The sequence below is a fragment of the Pseudoliparis swirei genome, chromosome 1 (genome assembly GCF_029220125.1).
Source record: "Pseudoliparis swirei isolate HS2019 ecotype Mariana Trench chromosome 1, NWPU_hadal_v1, whole genome shotgun sequence".
Taxonomy (NCBI): Eukaryota; Metazoa; Chordata; class Actinopteri; order Perciformes; family Liparidae; genus Pseudoliparis; species Pseudoliparis swirei.
Window position 1 is genome coordinate 11,041,132 of NC_079388.1, and position 27,303 is coordinate 11,068,434.

Consider the following 27,303-nt stretch of genomic DNA (forward strand, 5'->3'; position numbering starts at 1 on the left):
AAATTTACACAGAATTTCACTCAAAAGTAGAACAAAATGAAATATTTGCATATCTCTGTAGGGATAGCTGTTGGTCGAACTCTTTGGTCCAGACTGAAATATCGCTACAATATTAAGTGGATTGGATTGACATTGAGTCAGCCATGTGAAGTCAGTCCCCTCAGGACGCGCTGCGATCACTTTGGGGATCTCTTCAATGTCCTGCATTCAATACGCAGCGCATATGACGGTGCTATGCTCCCGGCAGCGTGATCCGCTGTGAGGGCGAGCAGCCGTCGTGAGGTGGCCACGTGCACCAAAAGGCTGGAGCAGCGATGGATACAAAGCAGAGAAACTCGGATTACAACGCGCAAAGTGGGAGAGCGATTTAACTCTCTACTGACGATGGTGGTGGGCACAGCCGCAGGTTGTTGCCACTAAAAAGAAAGGCTCACCGAACAAATGCAGCAGCTGTTTTAGAGTATGCTACGTTAAATGAAAATGAAACATGTATGCTTTATTAACAACACATATGCACAAATAATACAGGAAGGCAAACAGTGCACAAATGGATACACATTTACAGCACACTAAAAATCTTTCTGTTGAAAACATATTTCAGAAAGACATTCTTCTTTATTGTCTGTCTCACAGAGGCCAAAATATCACAATTGTAATCCTAGAAAAAGTGAAAGTGCAACCGTACTCAGTGGTTGGTTGGCTTTGCCAGTGGTCACCATTATCCCCACTCGTCTGCAACATTCAAAGATGTTCTGGTGTAGCTTCCAATCCCTGCTCAGCATCACGTCATGGCAACACAGCCTCATCAGGAGAAGTGGTCAAGGGCACATTGGGGAGGACATTTGAGAAAGAGGAATATGCCCGATGCATCAGTATGCTAGTCGGAGCTCCTCCCACAAAATCTCAAGCAACAAGATTATTCATGTTTAAATTGAAATATCAGTGATACTGACTTAATAGTTATATGTGCACCATTTCTTGATGTATGGCCATACCTTCCCAAGACCTCATTTCACAATTTGAAAAACAGAAATTTCACAGAGTAGTGTGTGGGCATGGGTTGACTGATGTCTCCATACATACCAGGGTACGTGATTAGAGAGAGTTATGGCCAGCAGTTACAATCTCCTGCAGGTAAATTTATGGCTGACATAACGATGGCGCAGTCAGCTAAGCCCATAGTAAATCAAAGACATAGTCGTCCTCTATCCTTGAGAATTCTGCTCAATCTCCAAAAGAAGGTGCACCATCTATTGAAGCTGCCGGACAGTCCGGTGTTGATTGATCACAATCTATTGCAGTGTTTTAATGTCCTGCCTGTAACAAACTATCTTATATTTTCTCAACTTACTGCCAAAAATGTCTTACTGCTTACTATAATATATAATATAACTGGAGACACCAGATTTAAAGAAATATGTAAAACATTAAAAGGAAAAGGAAAAAATGTCAGGACTTTCTTGAAAAGGCAAACTTTGCCAATTTTTAACCAGCTTATTATTTATCAAATGTGGTATGCATGTAACAAGGAGAGCTCACTACTCAGTTGCTGGTGAAAAGAAACATTGCAAATACCACCCACACAGAAACGATATAAAGCCAGTCGAAAACCCAAAGTTTCCTTTGAATGTTTATTTTTTCCTCGGCGAATTACTTTAAGTTGAGCTGATCACAACTGGTAGACATTCAATCGGTGATCAAGGAGTGTACCGGAGTAACAATCCTCAAATATTGTGGACAACTGTTGTAGTTTCCCATTTAAAAAAAGTAAGTTTTACTTCCTATTCATTTACATGCATAATGAAAGCCATCTCTGGAAATGTAACAATAGTTAAGGCATCAGTCCAAGTCATGAGTTTTTAAGTGCATGCGTGTGTTGTGTCTATTTCAGATTGGGTCTTAGTTACATTTACTTGCAAAATGGCTGAAGTTAACATAAAATAAAACACACGGGGCCCTTTAAGTAACGGCTCTGGAAAATCACAAAACTCTTAAATCCAACATGGTATAAGATTAGAAAACATTAATGGTGTGTAGCAATCACGAGAACTTAACTGAGAAACCAAAAACTTTTAAAATGTTGGATATAAAACATTTTAATCAGTTTGACATCAAAACAAATACAAACCATATATCTGTGGAATTAACTTCTTCGATTGGTCACTGAAAAGCACTCGTTCATCATAAATGTCAACTTGTATAACTAGTGTAAATATGCAATCTGTGTGTGTATATGTATGTATATCTATATATATATAGATATACATATATCTATATATATATAGATATACATATAGATGTATATACCCAGCAGTGTTGTCTTCTCTGGATCTAAAACACTTTGTAGTGTCCACATACCACCCGAGGGTCATGGTGTTTTCACCATCTTGCTTCCACCCATCAAGTGTGTGCAGCTGTGTGCAGCTGTGTGCAGACGGACTGCAGGGCGTGTGTGCGGCAGGTCGGTCCTGACCCACGACTTAGCTTGCTGTCACGGGGATGAATGGCTTGCCAGCAAGCAGCTGTGGCCTCTGCGCCTCAGTCCAAGTGTCTCTCTGCGTGAGAGACACGAGAGTGTCACTGTGGTCGGTGCTAAAGAGTCCGTGTGTTGACGTTGAAGATTTTGATGGAGTGGTCGGCGCTGGCGCTGGCGAGCTGGACCCAGGAGTTCTCGTCCTCAACGTCACTCCCGTCGTCATTCTGTCCATCTAGCGTTTTGTTCTGGTGACCTGCTCGGCCGGGCCTGGGTCTCCAGCGGAGCCGCTTGACCGTCAAAGCGTGGCTCTGTCTGCAGGAGTACACGTGATGAAGGGAAACAACAGGACACCCTGAGTGACGGACCGTTAGACAACTCCAGCCCTGAAGCCTGAGGAACAGAGGCCTTCGACTACAGTTACAACAAGATACCAGCCTTAAAACAGAGGACCAGCGAGCCCCCCCCCCCGCCCCCCCCAGCTGCGAAAGGAACTCTGCCATTTAAATCAAGCCGCCTGCTGCTTTTCTTCTCTCAATAATACATACGCTTCTGCCAGAAAACTGAAGCTACACTACTGTGACCCAATGTACTATTACAATCTAGTACCAGGAGCCATTGGAGGCCTTTCAAAGCTTCATGTGTTCAGATGAACTGTGTTTGTGTTGGAAGGATACAGGATGTCTGTTTGGCCACAGCTGCTCCAGTCCTGTCCTCCAGCAGACTCCGGGCCTGGACTCCACCTGGACAGCAAGATCCTGCCGCACTCCAGGCCCACGGCAAGCAGGTAGCTGTGGAAGGGTTTCACACACACACACACACACACACACACACACACACCCTGAGACAATGTCCTACAACAACAAAATTGACATCGATACGAAATATATATTTTTATATATAAAAAATAATATTCGAAGAGGGAGGTATGATGTTTTTGAGTGAAAATAATCTAAAATGACACCTTAACCCTTGTGTTGCCTTCGGGTCAATTTGACCCGATTCAATGTTTCACCCTCCTGTCGCCTTCGGGTCAATATGACCCGATTAAATGTTTAACCCTCCTGTTACCTTTATATTTACTAACATATTTTACCCTTGAGGTCAATATGACCCCAGCTATTAAAATCTCCAGAAAATTATAAGAATTAATATTGTTTTCCAAGTTTAAGTGTGAGGTACTTTATGTTTGTTTGTTGACTCCCGAAAGAACACCGACATTAAACATTGAATCGGGTCAAATTGACCCGAAGGCGACAGGAGGGTTAAATATTGAATCGGGTCAAAATGACCCGAAGGCAACACAAGGGTTAAAGTGCATTTTAAAACTATATTTAAAAAAATAGTGATTTTAAATATCTTGTAATTTAAAAAAGTAATAATATAGTGTCATAGGTAATGTCATTAAAAAAAAAGGTGACTGAATGTCACTCAAGTTGCAGTTTACATCCATGTCTGACCAAACTGTCATAACTTCATTATTTCATCCCGTTGGACCGTTTTTGTGTGAACTTGTCTTGATTAGCATTGGATTGTAAGAGTAATGATCATAAATATATATTTTGAAGGTCAAACTAACCTTTGGCATTTTACCTCAAACTACTAATCAGATTGTTTGTTAGTGCATTCACAAGAATGGTACGGACGACCCAAAAACACAATACAAGCATCGAGCCGTGTGCTGGTCTGCATGTGTGTGTGTGTGTGTGTGTTTGTGTACCTGCTATCAGAGCAGAAAACGGGGCAGAAAGCCACAGCAGTAGCAGAATCGCCCACATCCAAGATGGAAGAACATGGTTTAATCTCAGGAGGAAGGACGGAGTCTCCAGAGTCCTCTAATCTGCACGGCCCCCAAACCATCACCTGGACACACACACACACACACAATGCATTATTATCTTACTACCTCAAGATGCAACCATCACCTTAACAGGAAAGACTTACCTTCTTGTCCCGACTGGATGTCACAAAGTATTTACTGTCTGGGCTCCAGTCACATGACCAGATGATTCGGCTGTGTACGGCTGTGTCCTTCCCTGTATGTGCACTCAGTGAGAACCGCGGCTCTGCATGGACACAAACAAACAAGTACAGAGACAATATGAAGAAGGGTCAGATTTAAAAATACCATTATCAATCCAAACACTACATATCTGTTGTCATGATTATTGTAGCATGACATCAGCATGTCTAGACCCCTACTTCTCTACTCTGTAGCAACACAAGCTCTCCGAAGCAACATCAACAACCAAACAAGACAGAGAACCTCATTCCAGCCAGTGTTGCTTTATGACCTGCTGCTGTTTATTTCACCAGCCCGAGTCATTTCATGCCCCAGATTGGTTTTCCCCAGAGCTAGTTTGTATGCTGCTGGCAGCCGCCTGTCTGTGTGTCAGCTGCTCTCCACCCGCACTCACACAGACACACGCATAACTGAACTGACATGTACACACAGCCGTAAAACCTCTGTGTCGCCACACAAGTTGGATTTAACCGCCATGGTGCGTCCATGTTCTAACAACACATTCTCCACAAAATGCACACATTAGTAGGCGCCTTGTTTTGGAGACACGGGTGTTCTTCCATTGACGGTCATGTGAAGGCCTCGCAGAGATGGAGATGATAATGTAGAAGAAACACGAGCGGCGTTCGGTCGAGACACAATATGCAAAATGCATGAAAAAAAGATCACACAAAGAGCTGTAATAAAAAAAGGAGAAGAGGAAGGTAACCGTGTCGCCTTAATGATGAGGTCTGCATGCTTGACCGTAGAGGCGAGAGGAAAGGGAGGAGGAGGAAAGAGGACGAAGTTAACAAAAACAGGTGAGAGGAAGGGAGGAGACAGATGAGGTGAGAATGGAGGGAGTCAGTTTGTTAGATCAGCTCTTACTTTGTTTAACCTTCTCTGGTCTGGGTGTCTGTGTTCTTCACAATCACCTTGAGTGATTCAGCAGCCAACCAGAACAGACGCAGACCCCTATCCTCCAATCCCTCCCTTCCTCTCTCACAAACACCGTCCCTGCCTCCTCGCAGTCCACTACAGGCAAACAGGAGACTGCAGCACTGCGGAGCCTCCGTCAGTTCCCATTCAGACCATCCTGAGCGATCAAAAGAGATGTAAAATGTGTTTCCAGGTGCAGGTAGGAGGTAATCCTCTGGGCTTAAATGTCGTGTTCTGCTCACCTTGGGTGCAGGATTGGGTTATTTGTCGGAGTCACGGTGCGGAGATTCTCTCATACAAACAAACTCTGCAGAAGCACACTGTTTCCAACAGGATGTGAATGGAAAGAGGGGATGCAGAGATCACACCTCTTCTCCACCCAATCAGGACCCTGGCTAACTGATGTGATATCTGTGATTAGTTTGTGTGTGTCAGGCTTTCACTTGCTTGTTCTAGGATGTTTACAACTGTTCATATGTAATCAAAGTGACTAATAAATAGTGTAGATATACTGTGGATACTGTACCTCACATTTGATTACTAATCTCTGGGCTCATATTGAACAAACCTCTAAGAAGTACACTTCAGAGGGCTCTAAAGAGTGAGCCTACTTGTAGGAGTAACCTTTAAAAGGGTTACTCCTACAAGTAGGTTCACTCTTTAGGAGCAGTGTGTAAGATTTAGTGAACTCAATACCCCCCGCTCACCCTTCCCTTCCAAAGCTGGTCGAAGAACCTCGTCGGCCTTATTTAACGTGACAATGCAACAGGCTCTCTCTCGTTAGAGTGTTTGGTTTGTCCATTCGGGGCTAATGTTGAAAAATGCTGGTAAAACATGGCCGACTCCATGTCATGCATATGAACAGCTCATTCCAGGTTAACGAAAACACAGTTATTAATATCACATTTTATATATTTCTGCCAATAATTATCCCAAAATCCAACACACTGGATCATATTCATGTTCAGAGGAGGATTAGTTTTACCATTGAAAAGGATTTACCCACCATCTATTATATTTTTCATGTTTGTTTTTTATCCTTCCAATTTACTCTAGGCTATTATTCCGCAATATGTGGTTTGAATTTCCAAAAAGGGTACTTGTATTTTCGTCTAATCTCTTATCAACATGTTAAATTAAAATCAAACAATAAGATATACTAATAATATTTTAAGAGGGGATTAATAAATTGATATTAAGAGAAAATTATTATATAAAAACAATAGGTCGAAGAAGTATATCAGAGAAATGATACAATAGGGGGATTTCTAACCACATTGACATGTGCAGACCATGACTGAGGTTCTCTTTGCCAGCACATTGGAGTATTTTATGTTAAAATCAAATGCAAACAGTCGGCTATGAAATGAGAACTTGAGTGCCACAGGAGTATCTCGGGTTTGATTCGAGAGGATTCACTCAATTTCTCAGACCATGTGGATACTGACAGAGGCGACCTTCCAGAAAGAACTCTGTTCCTCCAGCCATTAATGTCCCCACCCTTGAGCTCGAACTGAAAGAAGTCAAAAGGACAAGCAAAGCAGACAAAGTGAGTAATCCTACAAAGGAGGCTTTTAGATTGAGGTTCACAAAAAGTCAACGAGAACCCGAGAACAAGCCACTACGACCTTATTATTGTATCCCTTCAAACAAGGGTTACACAGCTCGAGAAATGCATCTCCAGCGTTGATAGTTTCCTTCTTCATCTCATGTTACTTACCATCCAAAATATGAAGTGCAATAAAAGACATTAATACGTTATAGGGGGAAAGTTAGTCAAATTAAAATGGTGGGCGATTTACATAAGTATGCAGAGACAACATGGTTTCAAATAATCTTTCTTTATTGGCTCCTTTTGGACCAGTTTCAGTCAACGCATCACTTCAAAGTATTAATTAGGGGAGTCCTTCTATTCAGCCCAACTTGACAAATCTGCCCAGTGGGTTTACCTTATTTTAATTAGTGTGTCTTAGGGGAGCTGGTGTTGTCTGCCAATAAGGCTCCAATATTGTCTCTTTTTCTTGAAATAACACATTTTTAATCAAGCTAAATAAATTTGAAGAACTAGACTGCAAAATAAATGATGGATTCCTTTAAGGTGCAACCTCTTATTAGTGACAACTCCTTGCCCCGTCTCACCTGGACTTTCGGGTGTGGGAAGGTTCCGTCTCCATAAAGACCAGGTGCGATCCCGGGAAACAGCCAATAGGAGTTGTGCATCAGGGGAGAAGGCCATCTGGGTGATGGTGAGGGTGTGGCATGGCAGCGTCTGCAGCTGACGCCATGTTGCTGTACTCCACAGCAGAACTGCTGCATGCTCGGCTTTAGATGCCTGGAAAGACAGTTTTAATTCATTTATTTACATAGAAAAAAAAAATTCATGTTTTCACTTTATTTAGTTTTCTTAGTTTTTTACTTTGTGGGTTATTTCTCATTGTTTTATAATAACACACTTCTGTTTTGAAAAATACTATAGAACATTTGCTTGTTGGGGGAAAAAAAGAGGGGAATAAAGCAAAGCGGTACAGAGGAAAGAAAGCAGGACATTTGGAAGAAACAGGTGATGAAGGGGAGGAATGCAAAGTGAGACAGTTGGTAAGGCAGAGAGTCAAAGTGAGGCGGAGGGATTGTATGCCGCAGTAAGACAAACCTGTAATGCTAACAACTACATTTATCTGCAATCAAGGTCAGAACCAGCTAGGTCCCATCAATACCTGACGAACAGCGCCATCGAAGCCTCCTCTGTCTACTTGTGTGTGTGCTTGTGTGTGTGTGTGCGTGTGTGTGTGCGTGTGTGTGTGCGTGTGTGTGTGCGTGTATGTGTGTGTGTGTGAGTATGCAGAGTAAATATGTCATGATGCTCTCTCCTTTCTGATCTAATACCCCTTGCTGAGGGTGGGTACGTGGTCTGTGGCTTCAACATTCATCACACCGACCTTGCACGCAGACGCCACCACCGTCCTGGCGCTGTCTGAAGCGAGACAGAACATCTCAAAGCCGTGGCCATACCTGCAGCAGACAGAGGAGGACAATCATACAGACATTAATTATAAATATGATTCAAGCTAACAGCTGCAGCGAATATGTGTGGAAGGACAGACAGGATGTGAAAGACAGAGGGGTGAAGGACCAGAACAAAGAAAGCGCTCCCAGATTGACAGTAAATTAAGTATTCTCTTCCCCGACAAGCTTCCGGGCTCGAGCCATCACCGCTCGCTGACAGGTAAATAAGCAAACAGAGTGTGAAATTAAAATACTGATCTGCAATGACTGGTCCTTCACCCGCGAACAGAGATGAACAATGATGACGCTCCGGCTAATCAATCGCAGCCTAATTACTTTTAGCTTGCCGACTATCACCTGCTTGTTTTAAAATGTCAACGAGTCAACAAAGTAAAATCACAGCCTGCAACTCAGTGGAGAGAAATTCCTCCCCAACCACAAAGCTTTCAAACACTGCAGCAATTTGGCCACGACGCTGAGAGCATTATTTATGCCACCAAAATAATTTGGCCACTTACTCATTTTAATGTTTCTATTATGCACTAAATGATTCAAAGGAGTGAGGCCAAATGGAGGGAGAGAAATGCTTTTCAACACACACAATGTCCACACGTCGAATAAACGGCCATATGTCATGTTTATGGTGGATTGACAAGTAAATGGATTTAACATTGGCCACAAATGGGGGCAATATATTTAGCGGAAAGAAGGGGCTCATGGGATGGCGAGAAGCGGATTGGCTGATGAATACAAGGAGGGAGGCAACCAAGGGCTTTGGGAAGTTCATCATTTTCAGTTAAAATAAACCCTTTGGGAACAACCAAACTGGGGGAAATGTTGCTAAATTAAGAGTAATATAGACACTCTTGCATCTTTATAGAGAAAGGAAATATATGAAAAGAAAACATGCAGTGGCAATTGTTATTGCATCATGTCTCTGGATATTGTGTACCAGCAGGTACATTAAGAAAAGCTGGGAGGGTTTGGGTAACATTCGGATACTCACAGTTTCTGGACCTCAGGCCACAGTGTGTTCTGGAGAAGATGATCCTCTGGCGGGGGCTCTACACACACGAACAGGCACAGGCACACACACCTAACTTTAAAATGGTTACATAACTATCATTTGCAAAGCCCTGAAAACTGAGCTGTTTTAAAATTCAAATACAACCACTGTCCAATTTACTAAATGAGGATTACACACAAGTGGCTATTATAATTTGCCTCTTTTAAATCCCTGTTCTTTTAACCCAAAAATGCAACAGATATAAACTTGAATGCGTGTGCGTGTGTGTATGTGATCGGCTTACAAATTAAAAAGGGGGGAAAAAAAGACGGAAAGAGTGAACTAAAAACTACACGGAGGACTGAAAACACGATTGATTGCCTGGAGACAATGTCCTCTCACATGCACATACAGCCTCGTTCAGCATTTAGCTTGCATGAAATTCTCAGCCTTGAAACTTTCCGCTTTTCACAAAAAAGCTATTTCGAAACAACTGCAGCTTTATCTCTGATTCTCAACGGCTGTTGGCTTTGAGGGGGATCAAATATAGCCTGGTGCCAATCCTCTCCTTCACATCGCAGACCGCTCTGCCGTCGCGTTGCATGTAATTGAAAGCTACACACGTTGTGTTTTTCCTGTTGGTCATCAGCTTCCCATATTGCCTAATTATTCATTTGTCTCCTCGCCTGCAGAAGCCAATCAAAGGAGTAAAAATGCATCGTTAACAACAGCCTTTTCACTTTGCTCCCCAGGGTCATCAATACTTCAACTTTCCCATCACATAAGCCTGATTTTCAAATTAGCATTGCAGATTAAAGGAGTGGCTTCAATCACGCTGATGACAGCCCTCTCACGAGGGGTTTTAAAGCACCACGCTACATTTGACTCATCCATTTCCCACCTGCCCCTTCCCTGCTACTAGTTTCTCCATTTTCTTCTTCCTCTGTCCTCTCTCACATCAACTCAATATCATTTCCATTCACAAACCCATCTATTTGAGCTCATATTTTAGATTGTATTCTATTTTGTAATACCAGCCTGCATTTTCACCTTTTCCCGACACTTTTTATTTTTTTATTTTTTTTAATCACCCACCGAGTCCCTTTTCCTCTCATCCCCTCTCCAGCTGTAATACCATCAGCCTCCAGCAGACCTCAGGCCCTGTGGGTGTGCAGCATGGCGAGAGCCGTAATGACTAGCGGTCCGTCTGGCTGCACATAATTGTCTCTTATGAGAACAACTAGCGACGGGCAGACTGGAACTCTTAAATGTGCACCGAGGCTGCCGAGTGGATAACAATGAGGAATATGAATCAGGCTATGGAGGGGACAGAGATTCTTTTTTTCAAAAATTATTCATAAAAAATATGAGGGTTTACTGAGATGACCACAACATCTTAGAAATTACCATATTATGTTGAAAAAATTGTTGAAAAATAAGTGTTGTTTTTGCAGGTTTACAGTACCAGTCATGATGAGCGGGTGGAAGTAAGACTCCTGGTATTGATCAGATACACTGTTGAACTGCCCCTCTTCTTTATTGGTTTTGGGGGTAAGGTCACCTGTAAATTTAAATGACATTTCTGTAAATTAATTTGACTATTTGAATGCAACATTACATACAACGAACAAAACTACTAAACAAACCCTCAATGTAATAAGACACAGCGGTTTCAAACCGCTGTATGGACCTTGTGAAAATGTATCATCAAATAAAACTTTGCCCCGACCCCGAGCACTGACTTGCATGCGAAGCTGAACAAGTATTTTACCTTGAAATACCGCCTTGTTGGACAGACCCAAAGCAGGTATGCTGGCTCCTTCCGGAAGGTTGGCCGAGTCCTGGCAACAAGATAAATGATTGGATATAGAGACATCAATAACTATGAAATCGGCCGTCCACTCGGCAAAATTTAAGGTTGGAAAACAAAGTGAGACTACAAAGAAAGTTGCAAAAAAGACCTGAACTTTGAACAGACGGCTGTAAAGGTCATAGATTTAACCACTTGACTACATCTACTCATGGGGAACAAATGACGTGAAAATATTATAAAAGATCATTATTGAAGTTTAATCGCTCACACTCGATGCCAACAGCTTTTCTTTTGAGGTCCCAGAGATGTTGGCAAAATTCTCCACAAAATTCCGAGGTGCTTGAAACACTCGCAGGACCTTCTCGTCAGCTCCTGACACAAACTGAAACTTTCCAACCATTGCCAGACACTGCATGTCATATCCATGGATCTGTGGCCGGGAGATTTCATGCCAGGTTACCTGTAGAGTAAAAAGGACGTAGCAATTTATTCTAAAGATGTAGGGCTGGAAATGGGGCTCACAACCAGATGCATGTGGTTGCCAGGGGAAGTGTCTGAATAGATCTTTGATGTTGTGGAACTGTGTTTCTTGGCCCTACATCAAGGGGTTTAAAGCCAAGCCAAATACAACATTGATTATCTTGTTCAAATGAAACATTTAAGATGCAAAGTGCTGTTCCAAGAGAAGATTGAAGGCTTCAATGCAATAGCACCAGCATGAAGGGTCAATATTCTAAACCTGCATCGTCAATAATGAAACGAAGAATGGAAACGTCATGATGTTTCTCCTTAAACTGGCATGCTTTACCCCATTTCTAACAATTTCATCTGGATAAACCTGAGGTGAAGAGACAAGTGGGTGAAAGGTTTTCTAAAATATCTTTTGTAACAAATCAATTCCTGGATCTCAAGTCATGATTCCTTCCCTCAGAAATAAATCACTTCTATGAAACTCTTCATTATTAAGTCACAACCTATTCAATTGAATTAGGAAGAGTTGCTTAACATATTTTAGAAATCTCGCCAAGTAGAATATATATTTGGTGCAGACTATATCCCAGAAAGGTTAATACAAAAGGCCGGTGTCTCAAGAGAGATTATTACTCACTAACTACTCTTGATCACAGCCTGGAGACCAGAAGAAGAAACGGAGAACATGTCGACATGATTCAGGTTTTCTAACTATGCACTTGCAACATTTAAAACACTGTCAGCTTTACAATTCATCTTCTACATACATGTCCGTGTTATAGATGAATCATGAGCCTATTTTACCTGTTTGGCATCTTGGTTCCTCCATGGAGTAAAGAGTCTGGTGGTCTGGTCTGAGCCCACACTCAGGATGAACTCACCCTCAGGATCCCAGCTCAGGTCCTGGACTGCATTAAAGTGACCCGACAGCACAACCCCAGGCCTCCATTGCCCCTGGTCAGACAGCATTGCAATGATCAGTTTTCAAACCTCTGATTTTCTTTTTAAATGTCTCTCTACATACACATCGCTTCAATAACTAGTATGATTGGCATGCGAGTGGCTGATTATAATGAAGGTGTTGCTCTCTGTGGAGTCGATTTTCCTTTGAAACGTCTGAATTAGTCATCAGCACCTTCAAGTCTGTGCTGGACATTAAATGTACCTTCCGAGTCGGCGTAGTTGAAATGCAATGCTTTCTTCACTCCCACTCTTTCCAAGTGACACCGAAGTAAGACACATGTGAAGCCAGTCGAACGTAGTGCAAAACCAGTGACTTGGTGTGACTAATTGCACAAATCACTGTCGCTCACACAGAGTAGCTGTGTAGCAAAGCACTAACATTGAATCCAACATAAAACACTTAGAATTCCAATAATTCCAGTGGAAAAAAAGAAATTACTTATAACGCGTGTATTGTAACTGACCAAAGACTGGCATTATATTGATTTGACCGTTTAGGAGGCTCACCTCTTTGTCTTGTTCTCTGCACCACAGGTGGAGTGCTCCATGAAAAGCGTGAGCCACGATCATGGAGCCGTCCGGACTCACCTGGCAGCCGTAGAAACCCAGAGTGTTGCCACCAACCTCCCCCACACGCACCTGGTGTGAAAGAAAAAAAATTTGATGAGGGCGATCATCACTGATCAGGAGCATCGACTCAGCTGCCTTTTCGACACTCTCGTGTCAGACATTAGGAGGTGCATTCACGGCCATATGTGAAGAATAAGCAGCAGCGCAAATTAGGTTATTTATGCTATTTCTGTTATGAATTCAGCCTCTTTTAATCCTATATTATATTCTAACATGCAGTATATTTGAGTATCTACAGCCTAGTTCTCAAAGACTTGGGTTTGATTGATAGAAAATAAGTGGAGTGAGGGAAGAGGTTTTAAAACCCTGTTCTCAGTCTCCCTCTAAGAGACGATTAACTATGAGGCCCCATAATGGATAGAAGCAGAAAAAAAGCTGCAAATTAAGCTGACAAGTCAAATGAGAAATTATGCAAAATGGGACTTATTAGAGCTGAATAAACGGTTGTGTCTTTCTAACAAAATACATTTGTCAATAAAATTAAAGCAATTTCACTGCAGCATTTCACACAACACAAATAATCATGAAAGATTGCAAGCGCCTGAGAACCCAGAAGGATTTAAATAAATTAGATTGAGTGAGAATCTGTGAGCCTTATGTCACGCTCGTAAGGCAGATCATATAGACAGCAGGGTCTGAGCTTCTACTGAAGAAGAAATACCTGTTTGAAAACACGATAAATCACTGCCTTGGCTCAGAAAAATGGTAGAAAATTAAAATCACTTTTAGGATTTTGACCACCCGTCTAATCTCAGACCATGCTCTTGTGTGTCAAGACAATTCTGTATCGAATGTTGTGGATTAAAATCACTGTCTGGGACAGAAAGCCCATTTAGATACTAGTGCAGTTACCAACTAGAATGGGCACTCGGTAGAGCGCATACCTTCGCATATCACAAGATTGGGTATTGAATTATGAACATTTTGGCATTAGTTGCATGCCAATTGGACAAAAATGTATCGTGCTATGGTAAAAAAAGAGTTTGACCTTCCCATGACCTTGACCTTTGACCCGATTGATCGCAAAATCTAATCAAATGGTCCCCGGATAATAACCAATCATCCCACCAAATTCCATGTGATTCAAGAAGATTTGACCTGTTCATGACCTTTGACCTTGACCTTTGACCCGATCGATCCCAAAATCGAATCAACTGGTCCCCGGATAATAAACAATCATCCCACCAAATTTCATGCGATTCGGTTCAATACTTTTTGAGTTCTGCGAAAGATTTTGACCTGTTCATGACCTTCGACCTTTGACCTTTGACCCGATCGATCCCAAAATCTAATCAACTGGTCCCCGGATAATAAACAATCATCCCACCAAATTTCATGTGATTCGGTTCAATACTTTTTGAGTTTTGCGAATAACACGCATACAAATAAATAAATAAATAAATAAATACACGGCGATCAAAACATAACCTTCCGGCATTTTCAATGCGAAGGTAATAACTGACAAAAGAAAGTCATCTGTGTCACTGAGGTCATTTTAACTCACATTTAGTTCATTAAGTTTTTTTGCAGAGGAGGTTAGAAAAATAAAATAAAGTAACAAGTGTATTAATGTAAACAGAGGATTACACCAACAATTGATTATAAAAATTTAGAAAATTGAACTACAATCTGTATTCATTCAGTCCGTCACTGACATTAATATCCATAGAGAACAGAAATTACATACAGAAATAGAGAAACACAACATTTAAAACTGATAAGATTAAATGGGATAATACCGTCAATATTTTGACCTACAGCTGGCTAGTTTCAGAAATAACTGTGCTTCATCACTGCAGTATAAAAGGACAGTGAAAGAGAGTAAGAGTATAAATACTCATTTATTATACCGAGCCAGTCAAATATAAACTGTTTACTCAAGCATTTTGAGAGGATTCTGTTGACCAGGCCAACTTCTCACTGAGGAATTCAAACAATTAAACGCTGTATCTGGTCATGAGGCCTTGAAAGGTAACTGGTCCCAAAGGGGGGATCTATTCAAATCGATAGCAGCCGAACCAACCCCAGAGAGCGCGACACTGCTCCCTTGGCAGCACATATCTCCTCCATCTTTAATTAGCTTGTGCCTTAAATGATATGGACATCGGCTGTGAGGAAATATGAGAAGTGATAAATTCACACTTGAATGATTCAAATAGATGTTCAGCTTAGCCCGTTATCTGTTCTTCAGGCAGGTAGGTAGAGTGACAGCATGTTATGCTGCAGCAGTGACCTGAGGCACACTGCAGGAGAAACACACAACAACTAAATTGCAACAATTACATGTTGATCAAACATATTAAAAGGGTTCACACAAACACACCAGCAGGGCACAGACGTATCTATCGTATGAGGCAGTAGAGCGATGTCCTCAATCATTCGGCCTTCTTAAGGAGCCTGCGTGGGTCATCAATGACCTTCAGAATAACGCCTGTCTGGAGGCTGAAACACAGCGGAACTAATGGCAGCAATAAAGGCACGCCTTCACTTGGAATGGCACAATCCTGCAGCCATCCAGCGGGAGAGACAGTCAGGTATGAACATAGATGCTGAGATTGAGAGAGGACGAGATGCAACATTAAGCAGATTGATTTTAAAATTCTGCACACAAGAGCCCGCCGTAAATCATGCAAAAAACTCAAAGGCAAAGAGCCGTCATCTGTCTTGTTCACGAGTGAGGGAACAATATGGATGCACAGTGTGCCTTATCACTGGCCAGCGGAGGTATGGGAGAGGAATAGATCAAGGACAGAAAAGAAAGAAAGGCATATATCATTCTTAAAAAGAGAGAAAGAGGGTGACGGCTGCTGGATGAGCTTTGTCAAGCTGGTGAAACTCATACAGTGAGTACAGGTTTTCAAATAAACTTTTCCGGCTGAAATACTGAACGACACATTGAGAGACTGGGTCTTCCCAGTCGCCACTCTTGATGTCAGGATGTACAACATAAAGTAACGACTGCAACTACATTATTATCTATTCATCTTCTGATTTGTCTCAATGAGTCAACATCCGTTTCCTTTAGAAAACAAAAAACAACACAAGTTTATATTCAAATTCCTCAATAAATGAATGAATGAATTGTCATTTATATCTCTAAATGTTTTCATCAATTGTGGAGAACAAACAAATCCACAACTGATGTGAGCTGGGAGAGTGAACCAAAGCAAAGGTTTACGATATGTTAGTGCTAGTTGTATAGCCACAGATGGCACCTTTTAATAAACTCTATAGGTAATATTTTCCTTCAATCTCATTCATGCGTTCGCCCACTGAAAAACGTAGCCAACCAATCAGGAGGTGACTATCCAAATATATGTGGATCCAGAGAATATAAGGAAGCATTTGATATTCTACAGCATCTTCAACAAGTGACAGGTTGAGGTTTGATTTTTCTTTCCAGGTTGAGAACTAATGCTGGTCTGGTCCACCTCAAAACATGAAGTTCATGAAGTTGGCTCCTCACCAAACAGAGCAGAGAGACCACTGGTCAGAACAGTAAAGGTCCCGGTCCCCAAAGTCAAAACAATGAGCTAAAAGCTGTAGAGCTGAGTGGTTCTGCAGAGTCAGGCGATAATTCACTGTTCTTTTTCACAATCAACAACACATTTCACATTATACCCAATAGTTTCATTCATGGATAATGTAAAATGATGAATTAGCGTAGCCTTCAACAATTAATCAAATATCAAAATTGCTGTTGATTGATTCTTTTGATTAATTGTAATTTTAGCAAAACATGAAATTAACTCATATCTCATTCTCAAAGGACAAATGTTAAACCAGCGGAGGTCAGCAAATATTTTCAGGGGGTGTCAGGTTATTCTTTTAAAATATGTGCTAACCTCCGCTGGTTTAACATTTGTCTTTTCCGTGAAGTACAGATGAACTGTTGTTTCTCTGTTAGGCGTGGTTACAAGTTCACCGTTCTGACTGCAGCCAACATCACTGATGGGTGTGGTCAGAGGTCAGTGCTCTTGCGTCTGGTGATGAGCCTGCTGTTAGACAGCCAACACAAATATTAACACATTTTGGTTTTCGTGGCTTCTCGACCTGCCATGAGGCCAGGTGTACCTTTTGGAAAGTACACAAGCCAAGGTCTGAAAATAGGTTATCTCTCGTACGCACAAACACACCCACACAAACTGACAATCCCTCCAGGCCTCGTAGTGGCCCGCTGTGGTCAGTCTGATATGTTAATTACCAGTGTGTCTCATTAGTAAGACGTGCTTTACGCAGCGGTGGACCCCGGCCACCCCACTGCTAACCCTGCTCTCCATTAAATCTCACCAATTACTCTAATCAGCGTGAAGAAGTGGAACACTGTAAAAAAATTGGCTAATTAAGACACACATGGCTGGTCTGTTAGCGCTGTGGAATCTGCTCTGCCAATAACTTCAACATCCCACAGATAAAACCTGTGAGGCCAATTCAGATTATGGAAAACACTCAGAATCAAAGGCAAAATGTAAACGCAGTTTATTTCACGAACATTTCATTGTTGTGTGCATCTGTGTGTGTGTGTGTGTGTTAAGCGTCATGTGTTGGTAGAGAACCTGTCAGTTCAAAGCATTTGGCTCTCTTGTTTGAGAGAGAAAAGAAAAGAAAGAAAAAAAACACACAGGTCGGCGCGAGCAAAAGAGAAGAGAGAACTGCATTTCCAAATTCAACAAAGGAAATTTCAGGTAGGGGGGGGTCTATATTATTTTGGGATTCAAGAACAAAGGCCTAAGTGAGGAGAATTGGCCACACAAGAAGGGACTTCAAACTCTCACTGCTGCTTTTCATTTCCACTGACCACCTTTGTTGATTAACACCGGGTGACGAGAATCGACACCGGCTTCAGGGCCTAATCATGGCCCCTTTGTCAGAGGAGAATCAAGACTTTCCCGGTTGCTATTTTCTGGGGTCTTTGTTGCTTTCAATTGTGGATGAGAATGGTGAGATCAAAGGCGCAAAAATGTAACCGATCAAATGTGGACTTTTTCTCATCAACTCATATGTGAGGTGAGCAATTTCTGGTTGTATTTGGGAGCCGGTGTGCACACACTGTGTGGTACCTTCTGCATGTGGGAGCATGTCTATATTGTAAAGTCTGCCCATGAGCACCTGTTGTTTCTGTGGTTTTGTCATCAGGTACGTGGAAAGGTTATTTGAGGTCCTAGTGAACCTCCTGAGAATGAGCCCATTGCATTTAAAAATAAATAAATGTAGAAAAGCTGTGGGGGCAGATGGGCAGAAAACAGCAATTTCTTCGCCATGCGTACTTGTGTTAAATTTAGCCTCATTCTGGCACAACAGCAGCTGTTGGTAGCTCAGAGAGATGAGGTGGAGGGGAGTGAAAAGAAAGCAGCAGAGAGATAATGTGTGAGAGGGAGACAAGACCGTCGGAAAGAAATGGAGGAAAGTGATGGAGAAAAAGAAGAGGTAGAGGACAGAAAATGACAGAAGGCGGAGTGAGGAATGAAAGTGAAAGACAGATCATGGAGTTTTAAAAAGAAGGGTGACGTCAGAGGCAATGGCATGTCTCCTAGAAGCCTCTCCATCCCACATCGGATGTGTTGGGGAATGGGCCTTTAAATAAGGGGGTTCAGTGTGAGTGAGTGATAGAAGGGAAGACGGGGGAGGTCAATCTTGGCTTGTCTAAACTCACAGGCTCGGCGGCTCTTCATCACAGTCTATCACTTCTATTCCCGACACCTCAATGTCAGGGAGAGTGGAAACTGAGGCAGGAGAGAAAATACTAGGGGAGGGCTCAAGCTTCTGGATCATGTCAAGAGCTACTGAAAAAGGAAGCTTGAACAAATAGTCAGAAATTGGTGTATGGGTCTACGTGCAAACCCTGTATAGAGTTATTGATGCCATGTGTTTATGTGTGTGTAGGCTCTGTGTATCTGGACACACACCCTCCTTGAACTCAAGTCAACTCACCTGCTCCACCCAGACGCCAGATCCCTCCTCAGGAGCCCAGAGGATCATGGTTTTGTCCATAGAGGCTGAGAGCAGACGAAGAGGCTGTTGTAGCTCACCACCTGCAGGGGGAGACAAACAGAATACATTCAATTATTAGGCCAGTTGTTTGAGAACTATTATGATATATGTGTATGGTTGCACAGTAATAATGATCATGCTTTTATCTCAACAATGTATTTAAAGCTACTAAAAGGAACTTTTATATTGTGTTGATTTTGGCGGCCCCTGTGGACTAAAGTGGTATCGTTTCCGAAGACCAGAATCATTTTTGAACCTGTCATTTTACAGTCCTGATTCTGGTTTGACCAACAGCGTATACCGATGTTTGCTTCAACCAGGGACCAGCGTGGCAACGCTTCGTTCCTGGCTGGATGAGGGAACGCTGCTGCGGGGCACTGAGCTCTGCACCTTCTGCCAGAGCTGCGACTGCAGATCAAAGATGGCAGCAAAGACGGATCTGGGTCCGGCCGCAGCTGGCTGGTTGTTGCTGGAGGCTCCGCTGGAGTATGAGCTGAAGGAGTTTCTGGTGGACCTGTATGATTTAGTCTGAGTTTATGTGGAATCCAACCCGGTGGTACCGATGACGAGCATTATGAAGAACTATACAGTAATAACCAATCTCCTTATTGAAGGACTCTATTACTTGTGTCGGTCCTGAAGACATCAGTATTACATCGAGCCTGTTTCAGAACCAGTTAGAAGTTCAGTAACTTTAAGTCAGTAACATACGCCACTGACACTTTATATTTATTCAAGTGCTTCCGACACGCATTCACACGTGAAAAGACAAATCATAAGCAAGGGGGCTTGGGTGAGCAGGCAAGAGCAGCTGCAAGGGAAACGCAACGGTGTTTAATTTTAGGGATTTATGAAGAGACACATTTGTAGGATGCATGGTATCATATTCTAAAATCCATGTTTCACAAACATTTAAAATATTGTTTGTAAAGATGGAACAATAAGATTATTGTCAGAAAAATATGATTACACTATTGTGCAAAAATAAATACCTCGTAATTTAGCAGCTTTACTTATTTAAAGTATCTAGACATAATGATGTGTGATGAATACAGAAGCCGGGATGGGTGTGAAGTGATCTTGATGTAATAACCAGAGTTCAAAGAGAAGACTTAGCACATCTATCAGCCTTTTTTCTCTGCGAGCTAATTCAGACAAAAGCTTTTCACACCCATTCTTTTCTTTTTTTCTCTTTGAAAATTGTCACTATCTTGTGCTGCCTTTTGCACAGCATCTTTAAACAACACTTTATCTCAGTTTAGCATGCCAATCCATTCTCTTACACAGGCTGTAGAAACCAAATAAATTATTGATACGTTTCAAGGTGAATATCAGATTTTAAACATGTTTATTCACTCTTAGACAGGAACCTACTGCCAATTATCTGAAACTTGTGTGATTATTGGCCGATCCCTTCCCGTTTTAAATGACGGTACCTTTGTAGAAAGGAGGCTGCCAGTGGACTCCATAGACCCAGTTCTCGTGGCCTGCCAGGACAGTCTCAAGAGACACAGCAAACACTGAAGACACGTCTGTCGCAGAAACACAGAAATTAAGATATCCATTTTATACATGGAGCAAGAGAAAGGTTGCTGAATAACTGGGAAGGTTAACATTGTTGTGGCTAACTATATGCAACTCTAAATTAAAAATATAAACCAAAGTATGTCTTTTCTGATAAAAAGACACACCCTTTTTATATTTCAAGCCTGCATGGCCCACTCACCTCTCTCCTTTACTTCAAAAACATCCTCTTTCATTTTGATGATGGTGTGATCGCCCTCTGTGTGGACGTCTGTCCCAGACTTGGCACACAGCCTCCACACTCTGATGAGACAGTCCTGGGAACAGCTGGCTAATAACAGCTCCCCACCTGAACGAGTGAGAGAGTGTGAGAACCTTCCTGGAAGGAAGACATTTTCTATCAGTAAATTTCCCCGCTGCAGGACTAATAAAGGATTATGTCATCTTGCTGTTGTGTTGTATAGTACACATTTGAGAACTGTCATATTAACCTCGAAGCACAGCTGAAGTTAAGTAAAGTTGATTATATTTAGAGAGATACATAATTGAGCCAAGATAGACAATTTAGAACGGAGTCGAACAAACATGTTCTGACTTGGATTCAAGAATACCAACTTTTGTTTTCTGGTTTGTAATGAGTCTCACGTGCTTGGCCAGTGGACGGCAGGAGGACCGGCCAAACATAAACAAGCCACTATCTCCGAGTGCTCTCATCTGTCACATTATGTGTTGAAGCTTTGGGTCCAACTGGCCCAGAATGGCCTCGGCCAAGATACACAGACATATTCAAAATATCTCTGTTGCTTCCACTTAAGGCCTCCTGTCTGGTGGTAGAGGGAGGACGAAGGCCATAATTGGTTGTCGATGATGATGCAATGACGTTAATGATGACAGTGATTTCTGAAACTCTGACAAAACTATTTGTATTGGTAACTTTCTTGAGCCTGACTTTCTACGAAACCTTGTTTTGGATAGTTGAGACATTATAAATGACCCATGGGCAACTAATTTTTAGTCATGCGTGTGAGATTTTTTTACATTTTTCATTTCAATAAAAAAAGAATGCTTTACCCTACTTTAAATTGCAACAAATAGCCTAAAAATTTAAGTAAAAGTAAAGTATCCGATCTTATGGCGTCGCCTGAAATTCGGTGTCTGAGTGTCAAAGTTAAATCCGTCACTTAACCAGGAATGTTCACCAGATGCATCTCGGAGCAGCAGTTGGAGACTCAGAGGTAACTTTTTTCGTGCCAAGCCAGCAAATATCAAGCAACAAGTCAATCAATGTCGGTAAAAGGTTTAAGTCTCTGCTCACTGACGCGCAGCAGAGAGCCGGCTGGGCATCGCACTCGCTCGCCCACTCCTCCACCGGTGAGCTCTCGTTCTACACTGAGCTAGTTTGGTGTTACCTCCAAATGAAACATGTTTACGAAATTGTCAGTGTTTTGGTTACAGTACGAATGATAATGTATAACTTTAGATCAGTTTGTGGACTCAAGGAAATGCCCATTAAGAACAAATATATCTACCATACAGCCACAGTTGACATTTGCATTTCACTGAAGAAGAATTAAGAAACGTGTGATGCTGAACGTGCAACTCATTATATTCTAATTCTAACACATTTTACTTTATTTTAGTTCAACTTTCTAACTTATGACATCAAATGTGTTTTTCAAAATGGACATTAGCTACCTGTTTGATGGTGATGAGAAACATAAAGCCCTGATACAGATACTGTATAGATCCTCTGCGTGAAAAACATCTTCATGACTTGTGGCTCTAATGAAATTCATCTTGTGGCAACGTTTTTTATTTCTTTTTTATAAAATATATCTTCCATGAGAAGGTTGAACTAAAAACATCAAGCCCTGCTCGCCCTTCAGCAAAAGGAAAAACCATCAAATTAAAACATATCACTAGCTGATTGTATACCAGTATGTATTGTTTTCTACTACTAAGATTAATGCAAAGAAAATGGTGATTTAGAAAATATGATGAAGATAGAAACACAAAAACAGAAAACAGCATCATGCACTGAAGGCCAGTGTTTAACAGCTATGATATACAGGACTGTCTCAGAAAATTAGAATATTGTGATGAAGTTCTTTATTTTCTGTAATGCAATTAAAAAAACAAAAATGTCATGCATTCTGGATTCATTACAAATCAACAGAAATATTGCAAGCCTTTTATTCTTTTAATATTGCTGATTATGGCTTACAGCTTAAGAAAACTAAAATATCCTATCTCTAAATATTAGAATATCATGAAAAAGTATACTAGTAGGGTATTAAACAAATCACTTGAATTGTCTAATTAACTCGAAACACCTGCAAGGGTTTCCTGAGCCTTGACAAACACTCAGCTGTTATAAATCTTTTTTTTTACTTGGTCTGAGGAAATATTAAAATTTTATGAGATAGGATTTTAGAGTTTTCTTAAGCTATAAGCCATAATCAGCAATATTAAAAGAATAAAAGGCTTGCAATATTTCAGTTGATTTGTAATGAATCCAGAATGCATGACATTTTTGTTTTTTTAATTGCATTACAGAAAATAAAGAACTTTATCACAATATTCTAATTTTCTGAGACAGTCCTGTACTGGACCTCTAGTGCTGCAATTTGCCATCTGCCAAGTCATAAAAGAAAATAAGGATTTATGTAACTACTATCACAGTGTAGAGAGGGTTTTGTCATTCCTATGGGAGTATTTCATATAAACAAACATCTCTCTGTGTCTCTGCTGGCTCGTAGCTTGGCAGTGTGGAGTAGGTCATAGACTGTGAGTGGGAGGGAGACACTGGTGGAGAGAGCTGGTTAAGGAGATGAAATAGCTTTTACACAGTCAGAACAGTGCAGTAATGAAGAGCCCTTGAACAGGCTTACACAATTAGTATAGCTTGGATTGGATCCATACATTGCCATCACAATACTGCAAATAGGCCAAGACCAGATACCAGAGTCAAAATAACTAGTTTTAAGGGCTGTGTGTATATACAGGACTGTCTCAGAAAATTAGAATATTGTGATAAAGTTCTTTATTTTCTGTAATGCAATTAAAAAAACAAAAATGTCATGCATTCTGGATTCATTACAAATCAACTGAAATATTGCAAGCCTTTTATTTTTTTTCATATTGCTGATTATGGCTTACAGCTTAAGAAAACTCTAAAATCCTATCTCATAAAATTGTAATATTTCCTCAGACCAAGTAAAAAAAAAGATTTATAACAGCTGAGTGTTTGTCAAGGCTCAGGAAACCCTTGCAGGTGTTTCGAGTTAATTAGACAATTCAAGTGATTTGTTTAATACCCTACTAGTATACTTTTTCATGATATTCTAATATTTAGAGATAGGATATTTGAGTTTTCTTAAACTGTAAGCCATAATCAGCAATAAATCAGAATAAAAGGCTTGCAATATTTCAGTTGATTTGTAATGAATCCAGAATGCATGACATTTTTGTTTTTTTAATTGCATTACAGAAAATAAAGAACTTCATCACAATATTCTAATTTTCTGAGACAGTCCTGTATATATATATATATATATATATATAGTCTCGTGTTTTGCGAAAGGTTCAAGAGCACTTATACAATGTGTTTATTTTCTGTGTGTGTTTGTCAAATCACAAAACCGTGCCTACATATATTGTATATTGTATGTATATCTGACTTCGAGTCAAGACAGATATGCAAGCATACTATGATAGCTAACAGTTAATACAAAACCAGTACCACTACCATTACTCCAAACAGTAGTGCTCACCTAGAGATGCCCAGGCCACTCCACGAATCCAGTCTTCATGCCCTTGCAGTGACATGGCTTTATGGAGCTGCAGTAGATCAATTAAAAAAGGTAAAATGCTTCTCTCATACGTCAGTAATTAAACTTAATGAAAACATGGATGATTGGCCCCTGAAGCGTATCAGTCAGAGCTTACCTCTCCGTTAGACTGCACATACAGATGCACCTGAGCGTTATCGCCGCCACAGGCCAGTATGGGAACTGTGAGAAAAGAAGGTTTTCACACAGTCATGTAAGCACACACACACTCGCATTGCATACATTTAAATCTCAGCCTATGTTTTATGAACAGGAGCGAGGTGGAAAGGAAGGATGACGCACAGCATCAAACAGACTAACAGCATGTAAGACAGAAAGGCAAATTGATGGGAGACACTTCAAACGTGGGCTGCATTTTGAATTTGACATTTGGTTAGTGGTGCAAATTTAGATGGATGACATGAGAGGAAACATGTCTGTGTGTATGTGTGTGTGTATGTGGCGCACAACTTAAAAGATGTCTATGTAGGAGCAGCTTAGGCTTACCTCTGCTGCCTGGCAACAGTGCCAGAGAGACATCCATCATGAAACTGCTGCCAAATGATAAGGTATGGAGGCACTCAGCTGAGGAACACACATGCACATGGAATTAAACTTGTCAATGCGCTATGTGTAATATTACTACACAAATACATATAGGAGATTATGAACTACATAGTTTGGGGTTTTGTCTGAATAGGCACAAAATGCATTAATACAGAACATATTTATTTTGACTGTTCCGATTTTAAATATTAACCAAAAGATTTACTAAAATGGCCTCTCAAACTGTCACAATTCAACATAACATGGATTTTATTTTTATCTGGGAATCCATCCCAAGGTTACGCCCCACTTACACATATTTCCATGACTGTCAAGCCCCATCAGTGTTCATCTGCACTGACAGGCGGACAGAAATGTTCAAGCAGTTCTAGGTGACAGCTTCTAACAATTTAAAAGGAGATACAGATTACAGTTTGTATCGCCACTAATTATTTACTTAAAGCAACATTATTATTAATACGGCTGTGATACTGTTAACTTACATTTTTTAGGAAATAAAAACATGATTATACAGTACGTCATTTTGTCAAAAAAACCATTTCACTTTTTTCCATTGATAGGTTGTTTTACCATCATGAAAAAACAAATATTACTATTTTAGGTGGATGTTCAAAAAATTCCAATACAGACAAAATGTCAGAAGTGATGCATGCTAAAGGCTCAACAGTTCTGCAGCACTGCAGAGGGAAGGCAAATCATGTTGTTTGTCAATATTGCCATGTCTGATCGCAGCCACTAGGGGGCAACTCTGCTATTTGTAAGGGAATTAATCAAATTGTTGATTAATTGTTTATTTTTTAAGTATGATGTAAGTCTGTTACTTTCTTGATATAGTTCTACATCAAAACGAAAGTGCAAGGCATATGGTGGAAATGAACGAGATCTTGCAAAGCTAAGAAAGACACCCAAATTGGTGCGTGTGTGTGTGTGTGTGAGCGCATTAGTTTAGATCAAAACCATTTCCAACATTATTATAGCAACAGAGTGCTGTACCACACCTCCAGAGGGTGACCCTAAAATGTATGTGCCAGTTTGTTTTTGTCCATTACCTTCATTGGCCTCATTGCAGAGCCACAGTCTGACTGTGGAATCGGATGCTGAGGAGGCCACTAAGATCTTTGAGTCCTCCACATAGATGGCATCCACAGCACAAACTGGACCAGTGTGACCCTTGCACTCCACAAACTGGACAAACTGACAACAGAGGACCTTTTAGAAGATAGAAAACAAAAGATAAACACTGCCTGATGAACCCGTGGACTTACCTTTCCATTCTGAGCCTCCCAGACGATGAGCCGATTGTCTGAGCCTCCTGAGACAAGGTGACTCTCTGGAGCTGCCAAATCAATAACACCCCCGTTATTAAGTAAAGATACACATTATGGCTAAAGTATCCAACCCTTGGACTGCAGCTGTTATATCAGGATTTGGGTTATGACTGTAGTTACTATTTAGGTCAATCTTAAATGCAACAGCAAACAATGGTATTTTAGGAGAATATTAGTGTAAATCCAACTATTTGCTAACAGGGAAGGTTTTCTGGGACGACGGGGGCGGTTTTCAGGGGTTGGTGTGGACAGAAACCGCTGGTTTTGGAATGAGATGTTCAACAAATGAAATGTACAATGTTATTGATCGGGTGTCCATGTTTGTGTCACGTTTGTTGTGGTGGCAAATCAAACGGTCAAGACACATGAATCCAGATCACATCCAGTTAGTAGACACTCACCACAGTCCTCTCTGTGAACCCACTGGACTGTATTCACTCTGCCTGTGTGTCCATTCAGGACAGCAACAACGCCCCTTTCCTGACATAAAACAATAACAAATAGAATGTTTACTGAGGCAATACACAAGAAAGAAGATGTTTATATACAACTATGGGACGCTCGGGTAACGTTGGCTGTGACAATTAACAAAAAGCTAAATTTACAGAGGGATTTAGACAGACTTTACTACCTGTGGGTCGTACAGAGCTACAGAGGTACATGTTCCAAAGGCAATAATCCCGCCACGACTCCAAGAAACAACATTTGGAGTCCTGTTTGCGCAACATGCTACATGGCATGTTTCAAATATGGGCGCCGCCAT

General features: G+C 41.1%; 1 protein-coding gene across 3 annotated transcripts; it reads right to left on the reverse strand.

Annotated features, from left to right (window-relative positions):
- Nucleotides 1–475: 475 nt before the first annotated feature.
- elp2 (elongator acetyltransferase complex subunit 2) lies at nucleotides 476–27,303 on the reverse strand. 3 transcript variants are annotated; one of them, XM_056413074.1, is made up of 22 exons: nucleotides 27,172–27,303; nucleotides 26,942–27,020; nucleotides 26,478–26,548; nucleotides 26,262–26,406; nucleotides 25,153–25,230; nucleotides 24,764–24,828; nucleotides 24,589–24,655; nucleotides 21,018–21,164; nucleotides 20,728–20,823; nucleotides 19,232–19,332; nucleotides 13,178–13,309; nucleotides 12,512–12,661; nucleotides 11,505–11,696; nucleotides 11,195–11,264; nucleotides 10,889–10,984; nucleotides 9,424–9,481; nucleotides 8,351–8,423; nucleotides 7,554–7,746; nucleotides 4,418–4,539; nucleotides 4,194–4,336; nucleotides 3,151–3,264; nucleotides 476–2,788 (listed from the first exon to the last, which is right to left on the reverse strand). In XM_056413074.1, exons 1-22 carry the CDS (start codon nucleotides 27,301–27,303, stop codon nucleotides 2,593–2,595), a joined length of 2,520 nt encoding a protein of 839 aa, XP_056269049.1. In that variant the 3' UTR covers nucleotides 476–2,592. The 3 variants fall into 3 exon arrangements, with proteins under 3 accessions (XP_056269049.1, XP_056269057.1, XP_056269062.1); XM_056413082.1 differs by lacking the exons at nucleotides 26,478–26,548; nucleotides 26,942–27,020; nucleotides 27,172–27,303 and having other exon boundaries at nucleotides 24,589–24,686; nucleotides 26,262–26,352; XM_056413087.1 differs by lacking the exons at nucleotides 26,262–26,406; nucleotides 26,478–26,548; nucleotides 26,942–27,020; nucleotides 27,172–27,303 and adding an exon at nucleotides 25,506–25,595 and having other exon boundaries at nucleotides 24,589–24,686.